General features: G+C 32.0%; 1 protein-coding gene across 14 annotated transcripts in view; it reads left to right on the forward strand.

Moving 5' to 3' along the window:
* LOC127732641 (dedicator of cytokinesis protein 9-like) overlaps window positions 1-16,163 on the forward strand; it is a 401,298-nt gene that overhangs the window by 76,132 nt on the left and 309,003 nt on the right. For 12 of the 14 annotated variants that reach the window (XM_052241732.1, XM_052241731.1, XM_052241735.1 and 9 more), the window contains 8 exons: window positions 232-341; window positions 888-1,010; window positions 4,499-4,609; window positions 4,902-5,048; window positions 5,683-5,893; window positions 6,724-6,914; window positions 8,308-8,402; window positions 9,729-9,867. In XM_052241732.1, coding sequence (XP_052097692.1) covers window positions 232-341; window positions 888-1,010; window positions 4,499-4,609; window positions 4,902-5,048; window positions 5,683-5,893; window positions 6,724-6,914; window positions 8,308-8,402; window positions 9,729-9,867 — 1,127 coding nt within the window. Of the gene's footprint in view, window positions 1-231; window positions 342-887; window positions 1,011-4,498; window positions 4,610-4,901; window positions 5,049-5,682; window positions 5,894-6,723; window positions 6,915-8,307; window positions 8,403-9,728; window positions 9,868-10,215; window positions 10,232-16,163 lie in introns of all 14 variants that reach the window. The other 2 variants (XM_052241742.1, XM_052241743.1) reach the window with 2 other exon arrangements.

Consider the following 16,163-nt stretch of genomic DNA (forward strand, 5'->3'; position numbering starts at 1 on the left):
TCTTTGTTGTATAAGCCTATATCTTATTCTATGCTACTTGCATTTACATATTCTAAAGTTTTTAAAAATTTTGTTAGTCTTGACAAATATATTTGATGTACAATTGAAAATTATAAAAACAATTTGAAAGTGACTGCAAAAGAATATGAAACTATGAATTTGGAATGCTTTATTAATGCTTATTTGTTTTATTATCATATAAATGTTAAAAATGTTATGTTGTGTATACAGGATGTTTCCCCCAAGGTTGTGCTGCCTTCAAATTAATATCTCCGAATGTAGAGAAGGAAGAAAGTGGCATTAAAGATGATTCAGGGATGCAAGATGTTCAGTATACAGAGGTAACTATACACACTAGAATCATAATTATTTTATAAGGTGGAAGGAAATGTTTCATTTTCAGTTACATAAAGTTTAAGTGGACTTATTTTCTTCACTGCCATAGTGATTTTTTTTTTCTTTGGACTATCATAACATATGTACAAAATTTCATTTGGTTGACATGTCATGTGGACCCACTAATAAGCATTTTGCATGGTTCTATCATACACTCTGTGTTGAGGACATTTGTGACCTAGTTATATTCAGTTATACCTGTGGCTTACTATTGTTTAGTTCTCATTTGACATTTACCCCCATATCTCTTCTAATTACTCTTCTTACTTCAATAACATCTTCAGTAAGGTCTAGGATTACCACTGTTTAGGATCATTATTTATTATGTCTAAGACATGTGCAACCAAGTGACCTCAGGTAGTTTCAATATAACTGGAAAATGAACAATTTCATGTTTATGTAAGTACACTATCATTGACATAGTTATAGATATTTGCACATGCATTGAATATATTATATTGATAAACATTAATTTTTATATTTCCTTTCAGGAGACTATGGTAGAATATTTAGAGAAGGCTTCAAGATCATTAGAGGTTGCAGAAAGATATGAGATGTTAGGAGAAATCTACAAATTAGTTATACCTATCTATGAGTTCCATAGAGATTATGAGGTTGGTTCTATGTAAAGAAAAGAGAAAAATATCACTCTGCAGGTGGAAGAGTTTTAGAAACATATTTTACAGACACTGGGGAAATTGTCTTCATACCCTTGAAATGGATGCAAAACATACCCTTCTTTAAGCAGCTTATTAGGAGGATTCATACTACAAGTTGAGCATATCAACCTGTAAAATTTGTTAAAACATAAATTATATAGTAAAATCATGTTATACTTATATTAGAATGACTATGCAAAACAAGTTTCCAAGGTTCAGGATTGAGTAAATAAACTGAAATGTACAATATGTATATACCTACTGACCTACTGGTACATGTTTGTAGGTACAATACATATACATACATACATACACAAATAATGGTTTGTTTTAAGATCTGTTTTTAAATCCTTTTTATAAGCCTGTTTACGGGACGTATTATGGTATACCTCTGTCCATCCGTCTGTCTGTCCGTCGTCAACATGTCGGACATTAACTCGAAAACGCTTTAACCAATATGCATGAAACTTTGGTGAATTGTTTTTATCTATTGACGTGAGCTCCCTTTCGTTTTTTATAAATTTTAGATTTTACGTTTCCCAGTTTTGGGGTTTTATTCATTACAAAAAGGGGGATTTTCCAGTTTTCGGACAATAACTCAAAAACACTTTCACCAATTTGCAAGAAACATTGGTGAATTGTTTATGTATATTGACATGAGCTCCCTTTTGATTTTTATACATTTTAGATTTAACGTTTCTGACTTATGGGGTTTTATTCATTACAAAAAGGGGGATTTTCCAGTTTTCGGACAATTACTCAAAAATGCTTTCAGCAGTTTTCCTTAAATTTTGGTGAATTGTTTATATCTATTGACATAAGCTCCCTTTGAATTATATAAATTTCAGATTTTACGTTTACTAGTTATGGGGTTTTATTCATTAAAAAAAGGGGATTTTCCAGTTTTCGGACAATAACTCAAAAATGCTTTCAGCAGTTTTCATGAGACTTTGGTAAATTGTTTATATCTATTGTTGTAAGCTCCCATTCTATTTATAAATTTTAGATTTTACGTTTCCGAGTTATTGGATTTTATTCATAAAAAAGGGGTGATTTTCAAGTTTTCGGACAATATCCTTAAAGTGCTTTCAGCAGTTTTCATTAAACTTTGGTGACTGATTTATATATATTAAGTTAACCTCCCTTTAGTTTTTTTTTATAAATTTCTGATATGACATTGAGAAGTTTTTGAACTTTATTCTTTGAAAAAGGGACAGGCGTATCATGAGCTCATGGCGCAGTTTTTTATTTAGAATGTGATGATTTTAAACTAATTATAGTTTACTGCATTACTCATCCCACGTAGCACAAAGTCAATCAGCTACAACTGAGTCACATTGACCTATATTTTGATAAATATCTGTATGTTTAAGCAGCAGATTTAAGTTGCTTTTCTGGACAATAGTATGTTAACATTATATGAATATGACACAGGCCATAATCTTGCCGGCGAAATGATGATTTAAGTCGCCAAAGAATTTTGAAAATCGCTAAATCTCGCCGGCCGACTGACTTCATAGCGAAGTCAAATCGCTATCAAAATCGGTAAAAGGGAGACAACTTGTGATTGACAAGTCTCACAGGTAAAAAAAATGGCGGCTGACAAGGAAAATCGAGATTTTCGAAACGACCCAGGACTAATACTGTTAAAGATCAAATTAAATAAATACAACGGCGACTTTGAACATCCTCGGATATAACTTTCAAAACTGTTCAAACGGAAAACTGACCGTCTGTTTAAGTTATCGTTTTACGATGATTTTCATCTGAGGATGTTGCGTAATCACTCAGCTGATTTGTTTTATTTTTATTACCTACACGAGTCGATCAATTTTACTATTCGGTAGGTAAAGGGTGGGAATTAACGGTAGATTTATTATATTCATTGAATAAAAATTGAAATATAAAAGGTAGAAATACAGCTGATGGATAATGTGATTGCAAACGTACGACACTAGACCAGATTGTGATCAGCAGTGGATTTTTTCTCATGACCACTTCGTTGATTGATATGGATGATATTTTAAAAAAATGATAGAAATTAGCTCTTTACCGGATAATTAACTTGAGATTGAAAGATATTTTCATTTATAGACTTACAATCTTTAACGATAATCTCAATTTACTAGAACTAACATAAATGTCCTGGACATTCAATAATGTTTTACAAAACAATGACAAGTGGTGATATAAATTAAATTCCCAGTCATGTGAAATTCATCATATTTTTCTGGAGTTTTAAAAATAAATTGAGGCAGATGTACATGAATTTAATGCATCACAATCTTGTTAATATTACTAGGCTACTCCCTCATGTCCCAATCAACAAATTTTATTTAGAACACATTATGGTATCAATAAATAACAAACAACAATATATTGTCTAAACCTTTTTATTAAGAACTTTCTATATATACATTGTGTACAATAACATATGAAAAAAATGCAAGTACATCTTTTATTGAATATTAAACAATTTCCGTAGTGATAAGCTTGAAAACACAATGCAATCTCACTTCTCCCTTCTCTCTCATGGAAGGAGAAGTCACTTCTCCCTCTTCAAAATCCTAGATTAGGCCCTGATATGACATACTATTTACTAGACAAAAACAATGAGACAAATTTTGTACATGCCAGCCAGTAATGAAGCAGACCATGTGAAGATGTCATCCTACCCATACATATAAAATGTGATTCTAATCTCACCAGTTGTGACTCTTATTCTGTAATGCTGCACGCTACAGTAAAAACTAGCTTTAAATTCTTTGGTTTGACCCAGCCAGGGATAAGCAATTAACCACCCACACTTTAGGCAAAGATGTTACCATAAGACCACCAAGAGGGTATTATAAATCTTATTATGCCCCAAAAAAACTATAAAAAAAAAGTACTAGAAAACTTTTTGTGAAATTCCAATTTCTGTACGACATGTATGGCATGCAATATTTCTATATAGTACAGATTTAACAGGAAATAAATTGTACCATCAAGTAAAGTTATGAAACTCCAATGTTAATCTGTATTGGCAGCTGATCCAATCAAGTAATCAAAAAGATGAAGGCTAGGTTCACATGACTCTGCTAGTTATTGTGATCCTTTTTGTCGAGCCTGTGACTTTTGTCGCAAAGCGAGACATAGCGATTCTACATTCAGTTGGCGGCGGCGGCAGTGCCCACAAATATTCACTCTGTGGTTAAAGTTTTTGAAATTTTAATAACTTTCTTAAACTATCCTGGATTTCTACCAAACTTGGACAGAAGTTTGTTTATGATCATAAGATAGTATCCAGAAGTAAAAAAAAAATCCTGTTTATCCGTATTTTACTTATAAATGGACTTAGTTTTTCTGCCAGTTAATATTACATTCACTCTGTTTACACTAGTTTATCCCAAGCCTATACCAAGACAGGTGAGGTTGTACATTAATATGTCTTTGTTTTACAGAGACTATCCTCCTGTTACACTAGTTTATCCCAAGCCTATACCAAGGCAGGCGAGGTTGTACAATCTGGTAAAAGATTACTAGGCAAATACTTCAGAGTTGGATTTTATGGGGTAAGTATTTTAACTGTTATTTTTTTAAAGATCCTATTGGAATAATGCAGTTAGTAGAGGATATATATGTCTTGGATGTGTGATTTAGTTTGAAGTTTAATTTCAGTTTTAAACCTTTGGTATCATAACCTAATGTAGACTGGTTTTTTTCTACTGCTCAGTTTATATAGAGCTATACAAGTTCTACAAATTTTGAGTGGAAATAAAACCGTAAAGAATAAATTTCATGCAAATTTAAAAAAAACAGAGTTAACATGAAGATGATTTAGTTATTAATTAGTATACTTTGTAGTCTTACTTTGATGATGAAGATGGTAAAGAATATATCTACAAAGAACCAAAAGTCACCAGTTTACCGGAGATATGTGAAAGACTTAGTAATATCTATGGTGAAAAGTATGGCAAAGAAATTATAAAACTTATTCAAGATTCAAAAAAGGTAAAGAAAAAATAATGTGTAACTTAACAGATTTATAAATTATTGATAGCCAAATAAAGCTAGAAAATTTGGCTATCTGTTAACTTCACATAGATAAATAAACACATTTATAAAATAGAAAATTTTCCTATTCCTTTTTGTTTTTTGAAGGAATATCATAATAAATCAAATTCTACCCATTAGGTATCTTTTTGTGCAGTGGAAATCATTTAATTGTAAAAAGAAAACTGCAATTTCTCATCGATAACAAGAACATAACTTTGCCAACATCTTCCATGAAATCCATTTGCTGTTTCTAGGTGGATTTTAAAAATAGAATTGCAGACTAATAAATGAAAAGGCTGCAGATAGACATGAGAAATGGAACTTTTGCTTGACTTCATTTTGATGTTTTGTTTTTACTCTGCTTGTTATCAGTGTTTTGTATTGTATGGGGAAAGCGTTATTTCATTAACTTGAGGACAACTTTTCTGTAATCAGCCAATAAATCAATTATAAGGAAGTATAGGAAACTGTCAATAGCTGACAAAATTGTGTTTTAAAGTGATAATTGACATTTTGTTTGGTAGAATTTTAACATTTGAAAAAATGAAGAAGAAATATTTTTAATTGTTGACTTACTTTTTGTTGACAGGTTGATCCAAATCAATTAGATAGCAGATACTGTCACATACAAGTCACACATGTCACACCATACTTCGATGAACGAGAACTTCAGAGAAGACTTACAGATTATGAAAGGAATAATAATATTAGAAAATTTATGTTTGAAACACCATTCACAAAGGATGGCAAAGCACATGGTGAAATTGACAAGCAATATAAAAGAAGAACAGTATTAACAAGTATGTAAATTTTTCATATACTTAGCATTGATATAATAGTTTTTGCATATGTGTAACAAGAGGAAGTAAGCTAGCCATAAAATCACACCTAGGCTGATAACTATGGATCAGAGCACCCTGAAATATGATTCAGTCTTTTTCTATACAGTTTGATGGATTTTCACAAATTGCACATTGACTTCATATTTTCCAAATAATTACAGTGTGCGTATCATAAGAGAGCTCACAGTTCATCTTGTTTTTAATGCAAAACATTTAACACTACATGCAACTGCCCTCTATTTGTAGAGATAACGGAGAAACATGTATGATTAGATATTAATAGACATTGAAAATCAAAGAAAGATAACTGTGTCCTCGGACCAGTTTACTTTGTAAATTAAGGTTGCAAAAATAGTATGATTTTAAAAGTTTTATCAGTGATTAAAAAATAAGATAGATTTATTACTATTTTATATGATTTGACTTAATTTTTGTATTGCACACATGTTGCACATCAGTAGTTTTATTAGTCTGTTCTAAGGGTACATGTCACATCTTGATAGTTTTGTTAGTCTGTCTAAAATATAATTTTGGTAATTTAGAAGAGTTAAAAATGTTTTCAGTGATAAAAAACAGTTTTTCTCTCATAATCTTTGTATTAAAACCATCACCCATTACCTACCAGTGGAGAATTAGTGTAGTGTAAATTAACCCTGCCAATTACTATTTTATCTTTTGCTTTTGGCACGTTCTTAACTATCTTATTCTGAATTTTGGTTAAAATTCAGCACAAACTTATAAAACTACCACCAGTAAGAGATTATTCTTTCTCCTCTTTGACATTTCAGCCACTCATAGTTTTCCTTATGTTAAAAAGAGAATAGACATTATTGAAAGGAAAGATTTTGAATTAAGTCCCATTGAAGTAGCTATAGATCAGATGCAGACTAAAGTTGCAGAAATGAGGGAGGTTGTCAACATGTCACATCCAGATCTCAAAAGGTTACAGCTTAAGTTACAGGGCAGTGTCAGTGCACAGGTAAGAATGATTAGTACCAACATGTCACATCCAGACCTTAAAAGGTTAAAGCTTTAGTTACAAGGCAGTGTCAGTGCACAGGTAAGAATGATGTAGTGCCAACATGTCACATCCAGACCTCAAAAGGTTAAAGCTTTAGTTACAAGGCAGTGTCAGTGCACAGGTAAGAATGATGTAGTGCCAACATGTCACATTCAGACATTAAAAGGTTAAAGCTTAAATTACAAGGCAGTGTCAGTGCACAGGTAAGAATGATGTAGTGCCAACATGTAACTTTCAGATCTCAAAAGGTTAAAGCTTTAGTTACAAGGCAGTGTCAGTGCACAGGTAAGAATGATGTAGTGCCAACATGTCACATCCAGACATTAAAAGGTTAAAGCTTAAGTTACAAGGCAGTGTCAGTGCACAGGTAAGAATGATGTAGTGCCAACATGTCACATCCAGACATTAAAAGGTTAAAGCTTAAGTTACAAGGCAGTGTCAGTGCACAGGTAAGAATGATGTAGTGCCAACATGTCACATCCAGACCTTAAAAGGTTAAAGCTTAAGTTACAAGGCAGTGTCAGTGCACAGGTAAGAATGATGTAGTGCCAACATGTCACATCCAGACCTTAAAAGATTAAAGCTTTAGTTACAAGGCAGTGTCAGTGCACAGGTAAGAATGATGTAGTGCCAACATGTCACATCCAGACATTAAAAGGTTAAAGCTTAAGTTACAAGGCAGTGTCAGTGCACAGGTAAGAATGATGTAGTGCCAACATGTCACATCCAGACCTTAAAAGGTTAAAGCTTAAGTTACAAGGCAGTGTCGGTGCACAGGTAAGAATGATGTAGTGCCAACATGTAACATCCAGACCTTAAAAGATTAAAGCTTTAGTTACAAGGCAGTGTCAGTGCACAGGTAAGAATGATGTAGTGCCAACATGTCACATCAAGACCTCAAAAGGCTAAAGCTTTAGTTACAATCTTAATGTTGCAAGCTTGAATTTTTCTGTGGTGAGGTTTATTGTTAATGATAAGGTCAGTTTCTCAGATGCTATAAGCAATAGGTTATCTTTATTTGGTGAAAAGATTTATTGTAAAGTATACATGTCTGTCTGGCAGGGTTCATCTGATCTTGACCTCATTTACATAGATAATTGATCATTGATAATGTTCAGTTATTTGTAGTAAAAACTTTATCATTTCAGAGTGTATACTCTTTTTTCTGAAATGATAACCTCTTCAGATAGATAAGATAACCAATGTGATAAAAGAAATTTATTTTGAGGACTTTGATAGAAAAAAGGTCCAAAATAGGCTTTTATCCCAGGTCCTTTTATTTTTTAACAGTTGAAATTTTCTACATTACTTTAAACCAGATAAATTTTTATTTAGAAACATTATATTTTAGGTGAATGCAGGTCCTCTGGCATTTGCTGAAGCATTTATCAGTAAAGGCAAAAATTTTCCTGAAAGTAAAGTAGAAATGTTAAAGGAAGTGTTTAGGTAAATATATATACATATATACAGTTAATTATTATTGTGAATTATCCATGGAAAGAGCTTTTGGCTGATCTGGGACTGATACAGATAATGAGATCTATTAAAGGCAATATATATATGCTGTATATTTAGATTTTTTGTGTGTATTGACCTTCTTTATGATATTATGAAAAATTTATGTCTGAATGATGGCATGACTTCTATTCAGGGTTATTTAATCACAGCTTAAGTTGTTAGTGAATTTGTTTATTAAAACTTTAAATTGAATCTGATTTAATGACATCTTTAGTTGTTTATAAAGATTCATGTTAAAACTTTAAAGTAATTTCAGCATAAAAATTTGTCAATGAAAGCATCAAGATGTTAACTTTTAAAAACCATTGTTAAATGATGGAGCTGGCTTCCATATGATGGTTCAGTGGTCACAGTTTTACTTGTATATCAAATTTGACAAAATACATCTGCTTTCCATAACCACTTCTTTTGAACATGTTTATTGGTGGAGAATTATGTCCAGCTAACACAGATACTCATGTTCCTTTTACTGGTATTGAAATGATAAATTTCCAGGTTAAACATGAGCAGTTTGGGGTTATCATCAGCATCCATGTGTATATGTGCTTCAGATATGACATTCATCTGCAGCAGCTGATCCACAGTCATATCTAAAGAACTGCATGGCCTGCAACCATCAAACTTTGTATTTAGTTGTAGCTACTATTTTCCTACTATTTGCCATAATGAGAAGGTTATTTAACCCTTTTTGTGGTTCATTGACATTTTTTACATCCGAGTAAATTTGGTTAAGGTTTAAGTCTGACTTCATATCTCAGTAGGATCATGTTTTAAAATTAGTGTAGGGAAGCATCCCGGAGAGCAGTTCAGCATGAAGACAAAAACAGATCATTTCGACTGTAAATTGACTTTGGTTAAATTTTTATGTCAAAGTGCATATCTCAGTCAGTGTAGATATTGTTATATAATAAACTAGTGTATGGATGAATCTTAGAGCATAGGTCAGCATCCAAACAAAACTAGGTTACTGTGACATGCATTTTCCATTGACTTTGTAAAAGAGGAGGTCTTTGTTGTTTCATAGATTACCTGTTTTTTTTTCAAATTGCAAAAATGTAACTTTACAATTAGGACTGAAGTTAATATATTGGCAAATTTTACGAGGCAATTTAATTATGTTGGTGAACTAAAGATTTTTTAAGCAAAATAAAGAGATGGGCAATTTTATTAAATTTAAAGAAGTGAAAGTTGCACAAATATACTATGTATCACAGTAATGAATATAGTTTTCCAAAAAGATGTATTTTTTTCCAGGGATTTTGTTTATGTATGTAATGATGCTGTAGATCTCAATGGAACATTGGTTACAACAGAACAGAAAGAATATCATGAATCATTAAATCAAGGCTTCCAAGATATAGTCTTAAAATTAAATGATATGTTTGGAGAAAAGGTAAGATTTTTAACAGGAGTTTTATTTATTGCACTATCTGTGCTTTAAGCTTTTAATCTTTTATGCAGATAAATAAAGGGGTGCTCCTGAAATCATAATTAATTTTTGCTTTTACTTGAATTATTTAAAAAAAAAGTACTCATGACTAAATTTAATGACATTTTGCTTACCATGACTTTAAGCCAAACAATATGTTTCTATACTTCTATGAAGGTAAAAGCAGATTTATACACTAAAATTTTGCAGTAGAAGTGTTTTTATATGTATTTTATGTGTGTACATCTAAGGGGTTAACACTTGATTAGGTGTGTGTAGTATATAACATTAACAACCATTTGATTATCATAGCTTCAGACTAATTGAGGTAAGATGTGTGAAAAAAACTAATGTCACAAAATTATATTTAAGCACATTAATTTCTTCAGTTTGAATATACAACAAAGTAGATAGACTTAACTAAATAATAGGATTGTGTATGTTGTTATCATTGTGCATATTTGAATAACTAGACTTTGTGCAGAATACTTTTATTTTGTATTTGTTCTCTTAAGAGTTAAATAATTACAAAAGTTAAGGGTTTCCATTGAAAAGTAATCAAAAGAGTTTTAGGTTTCCATTGATAAGTAATCAAAAGAGTTTGGGGTTTCCATTGATAAGTAATCAAAAGAGTTTGGGGTTTCCATTGATAAGTAATCAAAATACTTTATAAGGTCCGAGAACACAGTAATCCTCTTTCAATTTTTGTTATCTACAAATATAGTCCCTATTGTGGACAGTGTATTACTTGCAAATTTGTTTCATACACTTTCCTTATTTATTTCTTCATGTTTTATGCCTCAAATAGCAAGTAGGGGGAAGTGAAAAAAAATTGGGTCATGAAATTTAAAGATAAGTAGTGATTTGGTCCATTTGAAAAAGGTCAAAAATTAGTGTTTCTGAAGCTGCCAAAAAGAATTCAAGACCCCTTTAAATATAATTGTCCATATTTTGAGTAAGAACTGCTGTAGTTTTTGTCTCGCCTTGACGGAGTCAAAAAGCAAGACATAGGTATGCTGTTGGCGGCGTCAACAATGTATTAGTTTGTGATTAGGTCTAATTCATGGTGAAGCACTAGTGGTAGGTCAATGATATTTGGTATGCAGTTGTATAAGCATTGGCACATCTCATTACCATGGATATTATTTGGCCCCGCCCCCTCAGTCAAGGTCTATTGACTTTGAAACTTTTCATAGTTTACATGTATTAGTTTGTGATTAGGTCAATTTATGGGGAACCACTAGTGGTAGGTCAATAATATATGGTATGCAGTTGTATAAGCATTGGCATATCTCATTTCTATGGAGATTATTTGGCTCCGCCCCCTTAGTCATGGTCTATAGACTTTGAAAATTTTGCTAAGTTAACATGTATTAGTTTGTGATTAGGTCAGTTCAAGGGGAACCATTAGTGGTAGGCCAATGTTAATTGGTGTTCAGTTGTATAAGCATTAGCACATCTCATTTCCATGGAGAATATTTGGTCCTTACCCCTTAGTCATGGTTTATTGACTTTGAAACTTTTGCTTAGTTTACCGTAATTGGGCTTGTATAGTTCGCACTGGTACATAGTCCGCACCCCCTTCTCCCCACGAAATTTCAGGTAAAAAAACTTTTTGTAACTGTTAGAAAAGGTCTAATGAAACTCCGGTAATTTCAAATCGTGTGCGGTTATTTGCGGTATTTTCTTGGAAAAACCGTTTTCCATCATCAAACAGAAGCTGAAACTGCTTGTAAATGATTCAAGAACACTTCATGATTGTTAAAATAAGTTTAAATCACTTAAAAAACAATTTAGAAACTTGTGTATGTTTAAACTGGAAGTTTGAATAGCACGTGTAAAAGAAGAAAAAAAAACGGTGAGCGTCGAAATCCGTACATGATAGATATCACTAAAATACGACTTTGGAAGTAAAACAGTTCCATCCTTATGTAAAACAGTCCTTAATATATCTATCACATTAATGTTTGAAGGGTCTTAAGCTAAAACAAACTATATTAGTCAGTATGAAACGCCAAAACGAAACGAACAATAACCGATTACGTTTTGTAGTTTACAAATCGTAAGCTGGTTTACGGTTGTCTTTTTTACTATTTTTGTATCGTTTCAATCAAGCAGATACCAGTTTATTTCAACCAATGCATTGAAAAGAAACGAGAAATTTGTAATGAAGCGTTTAGTTTTTAAATTTATCAGTATTAATTTGATACTGAATAGAAATAACTTATTAATATGGATGAGTTAAAATTATTAGTTTGAAAAAATCATAAGAGTGCCCTCTACAATATCAATAACAAAGATGGCGGAACGTAAACAAACCACCTCGCCCGCGAAATTGAACTTTTTCTCTTATTTCTTGCTTATTGTACTCTATAGTCCACTACCCCGTCTGGAAGGTCCAATTTTGGAGAATAAAACCGCGGACTATACAAGCCTTTTAACGGTACATGTATTAGTTTGTGATTAGATTAGTTTAAGATGAACTGCTAATGTTAAGTCAATGATATTTGGTATGCAAATGTATTGGCATTTGCAAGTATCGTTTTCATGGAGATTATATAGCCCCCACCCCTGATCATGGTTCATTGACTTTGAAACTTTTACATAGTTTACAAGTTAATGTTTGTGTTTAGGTTTGTTTAAAGGGAACGACGTATAATAAGTCAATGGTATTTGGTATGCAGTTGTATTAGCATTGGCACATCTCATTCCATGGAGATTGTTCAGCCATGTACCTTCAGTCATGGTTCATCGACTTTGAATATTTGCATAACTTACATGTTAAAGTATTGCTATTTTAATTTCAACATTTGCATTATCAAAATTAAAAAAAGGCGAGACATATCTCTGTGATAACAGTTTATCTATTATTTTGATATAATTTGTCCCATAAGTAGTACACCACACTGTAAAAATATTATTGAGAAAGCGCAGGTGCTATTTTTTAAATTAAGATTTATTGTCTAAAACAAATGCTCTATGAAATAATAGTGTTCTCAGGTATAGTATGGATTTCATTGACAAGTAATCAATCTTCAGATATGTGATATGGCTAAGGTAGTTGCATTGATTGGCATGGTGTATTTGTTTCTTTGTGCTGCCTAGATAAGTGAAAAATAATTTTTGAATTATTTATTTTATCAGTTACTTTATTATAATGATGTCTAGTGGTTCTTAAAATAGAGTAGACCATTAGAAGGGACAGGTACTTCAATCATCACTAGAAAATAGTTGGTGGGTTCAGAAAACTATCTTGAAACAGGTCACAAATGGAGTCTTTTAAATACCTATTGACCTGACATGTAGAAAATTACTTTACTTTAATCATACATATACATATTTAGATTCATCATATCCACAATTAAGAATACTATTTAAATTGACAAAAATTTTATCTTTTAAAAAACTGACCATTAAGGATGTTAAATGTTTTGTCCATTAAGTTTTTCTACAATAATTTTTTTTTTAATTATTTAGAACATTTTCAAAAGTTTTTGTTCGAATACTTTTTTTAGGGTATTTTACTGAAATGGATTACAGTCCCCAAGGGTGACTTAGGTATAGAAATATGGTAACTTTTTGTCTTTTTCTGATCAGCAATAAATGCCTTGCCAAAGTGGAGTGTCTGTTTGGCTGTGCAGGATATATAGATATGCTGCTACATCCAGACAGAATGGGGACATTAAATCTGATGCCTGTGTAGAGAAAGTGCCATGTTAAGTACGCTTGCTACAACTCTTTTAGGGGTCTGTAGGTGGCCTGTTGCAAAGCTTAATATCTGTCCCTATCCATTATACCCTCATTTTTCAGTGGCAGTCCAATTTTCCTACTTTAATCCTGGTCGACTCATATTGAAGGGCCTACCTAATGTATTTATTGTTGATATGTTCTTGTCCTAAACATGCATGAAATATTTGCCACTGGATGTTAAGCAAACAACAATTAATCAATCAAGTGGCTTACATTAGTTGAATTTTGTAACTATGTGTACATGTAAAAGTTACATGCTTTCCAAATTTAGATTTGGACCAGAAAAACCTGCAAGTTAAACCTGCCTCTTTTCCACAGTACATGTACCATTTATAAGATTTATGGCAGTCAATTTTCATTGGTTATCTCTTTTGATATGTCAAGTATTTCAGTGAATTTAGACTTTTAATTATTATTTTTACTATGAACTTTAGTATATTTATCATTTTTTGTTGTGCCTGCAACTTCTGTCACAGAAAGCTCGACATAGGGATAGTAATCCGGTTAACTAACTTCTTAAAAGCTTAATATATCAGAAGGTAGAAGACCTGGATGCTTCATACTTTGTATATAAATGCCTTATGTTATGAAGTTTCTGTCTGTCATATGTCCTTTGTCCTTGACCTCATTTTCATGGTTCAGTGACTACTTGAAAAAAAGTTATGATATTTTGTAATGTTAATTTCTCTCTTATTATGAGTAATAGGATAAATATATGTGGTATGTGTGTACCTTGCACGGTCCTCATGCCTGTCAGACAGTTTTCACTTGACCTTGACCTCATTTCATGGATCAGTGAATAAGGTTAAGTTTTCGTGGTCAAGTCCATATCTCAGATACTATTATCAATAGGTCTACTATATTTGGTGTATGGAATGATTGTAAGGTGTACATGTCCAACTGGCAGGTGTCATCTCACCTTGACCTCATTTTCATGGTTCAGTGGTTAAAGTTAATTTTTTGTGTTTTGGTCTATTTTTCTAATACAATATCATATGCAATAGGTCAGATATATTTGGTGTATGGAAATATTTTACGATGTACATGTCAGTCTGGCAAGTTTTGTTTGACCTTGACCTCATTTTCACAGTTCATTGCTCAATGTTAAGTTTTTGTGTTTGGTTTGTTTTTCTTAAACTATAACCAATAGGTCAACTATACTTGGTGTATGGAATGATTGTAAGGTTTATATGTCTGTCTGGCAGGTATCATCTGACCTTGACCTCATTTTCATGATTCCTTGGTCAATGTTAAGTTTTTCCTGGTTAAGTTTGTTTCTTAAATACTATATTTGATACATCAACTATATTTTATCCATGGAATGATTGTAACATGTAAATGTCTGTCTGGCAGGGTTCATCTGACCTTGACCTCATATTCATGGTTCATTGGTCAATATAAATTTTTCATGGTTTGGTCTTTTTCTTGTATACTATAAGCAATAGGTCAACTATATTCAATGTATGGAATGATTGTAAGGTGTACATGTATTTCTGGCTTGGTTTATCCAACCTTGACCTTTTTTCTTGGATCATGTTAAGTTGATGTGATACTTGTAGTAAAACTTTATATTTAGGGCTATCAACATAAAATCAAGCAGGCAAGACATTTCAGCATGTGAACTCTTGTTTTCTCTTTTGATCAAAATTATGTTGTTAAAATGAGGAGAAAAAGCAGTGTTATCAAATACTACTGTAAACATGAATAGTTTGCGATTTTAATGCCAAAAAATTTGGTGTAGGTATTAAAATCACTTATCAACAATAAGTTTGTCCTTCACTTCAATATTATTGCTTTCTACAAACCATTCAGTGATTTTTCGAGATTGCATTATAAGCAAAAATAACCCCTGCATGAAAATTTGCATGTTTACAGTATTCTAAATCTTGAGACCCAGGTAAAACATTGATGCATTTATTGCTATGAATGTCTATACAGGTCACTGTCAGTTTGGTTTTGCCAATGTCCAATGACATGAAGCAAGACACTTGGGTAATTTCTAAGGGGTCTTGAATATTGAGTTTATTATTAGGTTCATTTAAGAATAGCTACTTATAATAGATCTTTGGTATTTGGTATACAGTTTCATTGCTTTGGCATGCAGTATATACTTTCTATCATTCTTCTCTAACTTTATTTTGAAATAGTTAATCTTAAAAGTTTTCTGATTTGGTGTGTATTTGGAAAACAGTTTATGATTGGCCATTTATGTGTGGTTTGCATTAGCATCCGTACATTTCAGTCACAAGCAGAATTTGAAGAAGTTCTTTTCTTTTAGTCATTCTTCATTTACTTAATAGTTTTTAGAAAATAATATTTTCTTATTTGGTGAGTTGATTAAAATGTACATTGATACTTGGTAAACAGTTGCACTTGTATTAAGCATTTAAATCAAATTGCTATTTCTAATTTGGCTTGGAGGTTGATGAGTTTTGAATTTCTAGAGTTATGCCTCTTTACAAATGGATTAATTGCTGCATTTTTCGTTTCCATTCTTTAACTTAAGTTTA

The sequence above is a fragment of the Mytilus californianus genome, unplaced genomic scaffold (assembly GCF_021869535.1).
Source record: "Mytilus californianus isolate M0D057914Y unplaced genomic scaffold, xbMytCali1.0.p SCAF_26, whole genome shotgun sequence".
Taxonomy (NCBI): Eukaryota; Metazoa; Mollusca; class Bivalvia; order Mytilida; family Mytilidae; genus Mytilus; species Mytilus californianus.